This window comes from Helianthus annuus, chromosome 12, assembly GCF_002127325.2.
Source record: "Helianthus annuus cultivar XRQ/B chromosome 12, HanXRQr2.0-SUNRISE, whole genome shotgun sequence".
Classification (NCBI taxonomy): Eukaryota; Viridiplantae; Streptophyta; class Magnoliopsida; order Asterales; family Asteraceae; genus Helianthus; species Helianthus annuus.
In genome coordinates, this window is record NC_035444.2 from 133,905,362 (window position 1) to 133,912,546 (window position 7,185).

Below are 7,185 nucleotides of genomic sequence, written 5' to 3' on the forward strand. Positions count from 1 at the left end.
TGCTAGATTCACTTCCCAAGGAATGGAGCCTACAATGCATGATGATCAAGAAGGATTTCCTCAACAATCCAAATCCTGTCACTTTGTCCGATCTGATCAATACCCTAAGAGCCTTTGAAATGGATGTCAACAAAAGAGAGATGAACACTGCTGGTTACTAACCAAAATCAACTCAAACCTCCGCTGGATTGAAAAATGTTGCATTCCTTGCTTCAGGGGGCTCTATTCCACAAGCTTCCGACTTAATCTATGCAAACGCTTCCGCAAGCGCATCAAAAGCTCCCCAACTTGTTGAGAAGACAATCATTGTTGATCCTCAAGCATTGAAAGTGTCCACTGAAAACGTGCACTCTTCAACACATTTCTGAGCAGCTATGAAGCCCTGATGTCTGGGGAACTGAAAAAGGAGATGTTCACTGCTGAAGACATGTATCAGGTTGATCCAGATGATATGGAGGAAATGGATCTGAAATGGCAAATGGCCATGATCACTTTGAGGCTAAAGAAATTTCAAGACAAGACAGGAAAGCGTTTGGGTCATGGAAAAGCTGGTTTTGACAAATCCAAACTCAGGTGCTATAACTGCAAGAATCTAGGACATTTCAAGCGTGATTGTCCTCTGTTGAAAGAAGGAAACAGTGAAGCCACTCCTGCTGTTAAGCAAATCACAGTTGAAGAAAACAAGAACAATGCGTCTCCTAGCACACCAAAAGCTTTAGTGAGTGAAGAAATTAATGAAGCAAAGGAGCAAGTCAACAAAGCCCTGATGGCCAAGATCTCAAGTGAAACCTCTCCAAAGCAGTTTGAGAAGCAGACAGCTGGAATTCCAAAAGGAGACAATACTGTTGACAAAGGTTTGAAAAGCATTCTGACCTCAGTGGAGCCTGAAAAGGAGAAAAAGTGTGGTCAAGCAGAGGAGCATGTTTCGAACGAGGCATCTGAGAAGGGAAAGGAAAAGGTCCCAGCAGCCGCAATGAAAGCAGATTCGTCAAAAGAGAAGGCTGACAAGGACTTGGTAAACAGTATTCCACTTAGTTTCAAAGAAAAATTATGCACACCCGCATGTGTTGATGTCGTGGCACATTATAAATTCTTAAATCTAGAATTCGAAAGACAAAAAGATAAAGCTTTAAAATTTAACAACGAGCTTAAACAGAACGAGGCTGCATATCAGAGAAAGTTGAACTCAACTTTAGCTGAAATGCGAACTCTTAAAGAATTTGTGTTTAGAAAAGATTTTATCATTAACGATCTTACAGAAAGGTAAGAAAAAGCTTTGAATGAAAAGAATAAATTACAAACCATAGTAGATAAATGGAATGTCAGTCAAAAGGCCTTTACTGACATTAAAAACTGCCAACGACCAACGTTTGTGAAAGATGGGATTGGGTATAAGGATAGGCACGGAAATGAAAGAAAACTTTTCTTTCCTCCACATGGCAAAAACTATGTGCCCATGCCACCTCCTCATCCCGAAAACGATCTTATCAATGAAAAGGCCTCCGTTGAACAAAATGATTTTTTGTGAAAATGAGACAACCGCTAACTGTTCTAAAAGCAATGCAGATCCCACTGTGTGTAAAGAAGATGTGTGCGATGAGGATGGAGACTGCGGCGGGTCTAAAATAGGAATTGGATATTCAGGCGACAGTTATTCGACCGTTAACTGGTTCGCCTGGAACTGTTCTAAGAAAAACAATGTTAAGGATGATTGTAATAGTTTAAGTAGGATGGATGACTGTAATGGCCGAGTGCCTAAATTTAAATCTTCGGATAACTGTAAGGGCCATGTGCCTACATTTGAGACCTGTGATCGTGAACATTGTGTGTCTGAATGTCATGATTTGAATTATGCGTGTTGTGATGATAAAGTTGCCTGTAAATCTCCTGTATTTGTGCCAGAATTGAAAAAGAATAGTTTCGGAAAATTCCTCACAGAGGAAATTCCCGAATTTATTCCTTCTAGAACAGGTGTGATAGATTCAGAAAAGAGTGTCTCTGAAGATCATGGCAATGAAGATTCAAACTTTACTGCCTCAGAAGACGAGCAAGGATCAGAAAGTTCAAGTGAAGATCAATCCACCAATGATGAAAGCTCCGAATGTTCAAGTTCTGAAACCATTGAAGATCAAGATTTAGAAAGTCCAAACAAAGATCAAAGTTACAATGAGTCAAGTTACGAAGCAAGTGAAGAGCAAAGCTCAAGTGAGGACAACATGTCTGAAAGCTCATCCGATTCAGACAATGATGAAAAATACTCAGAAGATGAAAGCAGAGTGGACAAGAATATGAAGAAAGCAGAAAGCTCAAGACTCTCATCACATACATCATCTTCTAACACCAAACGACCCAGACATAAAAGATGCTTTCGCTGTGGTCATTTAGGACATACAGCGAAACATTGTAAAACCAAGAAGTTTTCCAAACCAGAACATGATTTTCTTACAAACGTCACATATCAATTAAATTATCTTAAGAAATCTGTTAAAAAACTGGTGGAATCAACTGCCTATTTTTGGAAACAAAAAGAGGTCAATGTGGGTCAAAATCACGATAGAAGCCAGATGAAGCAAATTTGGGTTCCTAAATCTAGCTAATTTGTATATATTTTTTTGTATATCAGAATAAACTGCAGAAATGGCTTCGGATGCTCATGGAATACATCTGGCATGTGGACAGCGGATGTTCGAGACACATGACTGGATTGAAGGAACTTCTGAAGAACTTTTGCTTCATTGATGGTGATTTCGTATCTTTCGCTGGAGACGAGAAAGGAGGAAAGATCGTTGGAGTTGGAGATGTAGTATCTGAAGCCCTCACGTTGGAGAACGTTAACTACGTTCCAGAATTGTGTTACAATCTTTTGAGTGTCTCACAAGTCTGTGATAAAGGAATATCTGTGCTTTTCAATGACATGGAATGCTTATTTCTGAAGCCCGGCTATGTTGTTCCTGCTGAAATGATCATGCTTACAGCTCCAAGACAAAACAACACATACGTGCTCAATATGAAGAATCCCAAGACAAACGACAATCTAACCTGCCTGATTTCTAAGGCATCAGAATCGGAGTCACTGCTTTGGCACAGGAGATTGGGGCATGTTAATTTTAAAAATATGAATAAACTCTCTAAGTTAAACTTAGTAAGAGGTCTCCCGGTTAAAGAATTCCCATTTTCTGAAAAATGTATAGCATGCTCCCAAGGAAAGCAACACAAGAAATCGCACATGTCCAAAGCAGTGAATACGATCACTGCGCCTCTTCAATTGATGCACATGGATCTTTTTGGTCCAATTAGTGTTAAAAGTCTTGCTAAAAGTTCTTACTGTTTGGTGATCACAGATGACTTCTCTCGGTTTTCATGGGTCTATTTTCTTGAAGCAAAAAGCGAGACAGCTGAAGTTCTCAAAACATTCATCCCGCTGATTGAAAATGTGACCAAATTGAAAGTGAAGTCAATCAGAAGTGACAATGGGTCCGAGTTCAAAAATCAGACCTTCATATCTTTCTGTGCTGAAAAGGGAATTCATCTTCAATACAGTGCAGCCAGAACTCCCCAACAAAATGGAGTTGCTGAACGTAAGAATAGACGCTGATCGAAGCTGCACGAACCATGCTGGTGGACTCAAAGCTTCCAATCATCTTCTGGGCAGAAGCAGTAAATACGGCATGCTACGTTCTAAACAGGGTACTCATTATGAAACCACACGGAAAGACAGCATATGAACTTCTCTTCAAAAGAAAGCCGCTCATTGACTTCTTCAGACCATTTAGTTGTTCGTGCACCTTTCTCAACACTCAGGAAAATCTCATCAAATTTGAAGCAGTGGGTGATATCTGCTACTTCATGGGATATTCATCCACACAGAAGGCCTACCATGTCTACAACAAAAGAACAAAGATGGTGATTGAATCCTACTATGTCGATTTTCAAGAAGGAAACTACACCAACACCGGAAGTACTCCTGATTGGTTCTATGATGTGGGTGTGATTTTCAACACCTTTGAAATTCCGGATGTAGTTCCAGAAACTGAGCCTGTTGAAGACACTCACCATTGTTTGACTCATCTGACATTGGTTTGACTCCATTTACCACCCGTCTATCTCCATCATATGCTGACCCTATTCTGGCCGTGAATGAAGCAACTGGTGACACTCCGCCTGAGAACACCCAAGAAAACGGTGCTTCTTCTTCACAGGTGAATGTGGATGAACCAACTCAAGAGAATGATCCACCAGTGATTTACGTGGATGAGCACTTCACCAATCTTCCGCAGCATATTGAATCTATGACAAATGCCGGAGACAAGACAAATAAAAATCATCCTCTTGAGAACGTCATCGGTACAGTCGAAGAAGGAGTGCGTACACGCGGGCAGTCATCAAGCATCAAGAAAGGGCTATTTGCAGCCTTTCTATCACAATCAGTTCCACGAGACATCGAAGACGCTATTCAAGACTCCAGTTGGGTTCAGGCAATGCAAGAAGAGCTATCTCAATTCAGGAAGCTTAAAGTTTGGGAACTAGTAGATTTACCTGAAGGAAAGTTTCCAATTGGCACTAAATGGGTCTTCCGAAACAAGATGGATGATCGTGGAGTGGTAATCAAGAACAAGGCCCGACTGGTGGTACAGGGTTTTCGGCAGGAAGAAGGAATCGACTACGAAGAAGTATTTGCTCCAGTTGCACGACTGGAAGCAATCAGAATATTCCTGGCGTATGCATCATATAGAAATTTCAAAGTCTTCCAAATGGATGTCAAGAGTGCTTTTCTTTATGGGAAAGTAAAAGAAGAAGTGTATGTATGTCAGCCTCCAGGGTTCGAAGACCCTCATTTTCCAGGTCGATACTTCAAGTTGGACAAAGCGCTCTATGGTCTTCACCAAGCTCCACGTGCTTGGTACGAGACGTTGTCTACATACCTGTTAGAGTGTGGATACACCAGAGGAAAGATCGACATGACTCTCTTTACCAAAAAGATCGGGGAGGATGTAATGCTGGTTCAAATCTATGTCGATGATATTATCTTCGGGTCAACTAACGAGGCGCTGTGCAGAGAATTCGAGACCGTCATGAAGGCAAAATTCGAAATGAGCATGATGGGAGAGCTGAATTTCTTCTTAGGGCTAGAAGTGAAGCAAAAGGAGGATGGGATTCTTATTCATCAGGCAAAGTACATTCGGGATATTCTCACGAAGTACAACATGAACGATTGTAAAGTTGCAAGCACCCCGTTCGCCTCTCAGACAGAGCTCACTCTAGATCCTCAAGGAAAACCAGTAAATAAATCCTTTTATCGCTCGATGATCAGTGCTCTGATGTACTTGACGGCTAGCAGGCTGGGCATCATGTGGGCAGTCTGTCTTTGTGCTCGATTTCAGACAAATCCCAAGGAATCCCATGAAATTGTTGTCAAGCGCATCTTCCGCTATCTCAAAGGAACTCCAAAACTAGGTCTTTGGTATCCTAAAGATAGTAATTTTGATCTTATTGCTTATTCTGACAGTGATCATGCAGGTTGTAAAGTAGATCGCAGGTCCGTATCAGGAGGATGTCAATTCTTGGGAAATCGTTTGATCTCATGGCAAAGCAAGAAGCAAACAACGGTGTCCACCTCGACCGCTCAAGCAGAATACACTACGGCCTACAGCTGCTGTTCACAAGTTCTCTGGATACAAAATCAGTTGCGGGATTATGGAATCAACATCATGAAGACTCCTATATTCATCGACAATGAAGCGTGTCTAGGAATTGTGAAGAATCCCATACACCACTCAAGAACAAAGCACATCGAGATTCGAATTCACGCAATTCGAGATGCTTACGAAAAGGGATATATTCAAGTGGTGCCAGTGGATACAACACAGCAGCGGGCCGACATTTTCACGAAAGCCTTCGATAAAACCCGATTCAACCAGTTGGTAACCTGGTTGGAAATGGTCAATTTCCTTGACTGGAAATGAATCTTGTGATCAAAATTTGTTTAAAAAAAAACGTCTGTTGAAAGTAAAACAAGTATCGGAAAACGTCGCCCACCAAAAAGATTTTCTTATTAAAATTTTATTTTCGGGCAAATGGACTCACGAAAATAAAGATTTTAGGGGGGATATATTCAGAAAATCCAAAAACGAATGCTTATGTCTGACTCCTGCTAGAGGAAGTGATAGAAAATTGCTAACACTCTGTCATTTCTTGCAAACACAGAAAACAAAAGGAAATCAGGGTACCAAGCAACGACGTATCGGTAGATTCAGCAACACCGACGAGTAGACTGCTGTTAGGGAGCAAAGCATAACGTCTACACAAGAATTCTGGCTTTTCTCAGGCATTACGCATCTCAGTGGGTAACACGTTGCCGCATATGGCTTAATGGTCTTGAATCTTGCGTTGATAGATTGCCAAAGTCTGAGATTTCGAGTCTTTATATTGGTATTTCATTCGGAGGATATCATAGTCGTCCTTCTGCTGCATCCAGATACATGCTGACCTAGACGCTATGATATTCTTTTGATAATAAGTGCCTTAAAAAAGAAAAAAAAAAGGCCAAACCCTTCCTAATAAGCGCCATTTTTGGCCAAAATCCATAATAAGCGCCATCTTTGGCCAAAATCCTTTGATAGATTAGTTTGGTAACTCTGCTGTACGGTGGTATTGACCTGTTCACCGAACTATCTATCTTAACCCTCGATAGCTCTTGGGATCTCTGTTGTACGAAAGTACAGACCTGATCTTCGTTCTATCGTTGAAGAAAATGAAACCAATATACTCACCCGTGATGAGGAATCTTTGTGCATACCTTGATCGCAGGGGTATGTCCTGATGTGGGACTCACGAGGGCGTAATGATTCTATTCTCAATTGCTTGTGTGGGGGCCATCGAAGATTTGTCAATATTACCGAAAACATGATAAAAGCGCTCTCTGAAGGCACGTTGAAAGAAGGATGCATGGATTTAAGTGGACAAATATACTGGCAGTTTTTCTTGTGCCCTGGTTAGTAAATAATAATAATAATATATAAAGAATTTGGCGAGTGTCGGTAATATGATCTTCTGCAGGTAAGTTCGATGAGCGTCAGTTATTTCAAGAAAATTTGCATTAAATGGAACCTCCCAAAGCAAGAAATTTGAAGTTCGGAGTCAAAATGGCCCAAATTTTAGCAAAATTGTGAATATTTGGAAATAAAT

The 7,185-nt window shown here is 40.9% G+C and overlaps 1 protein-coding gene across 1 annotated transcript; it reads left to right on the top strand.

The window, feature by feature from the left end:
• Positions 1 to 385: 385 nt before the first annotated feature.
• Positions 386 to 3,595, top strand: LOC110893417. The gene is made up of 5 exons (XM_022140528.1): positions 386 to 436; positions 506 to 1,015; positions 1,785 to 2,276; positions 2,624 to 2,882; positions 3,342 to 3,595. Exons 1-5 carry the CDS (start codon positions 386 to 388, stop codon positions 3,593 to 3,595), a joined length of 1,566 nt encoding a protein of 521 aa, XP_021996220.1.
• Positions 3,596 to 7,185: the final 3,590 nt, after the last annotated feature.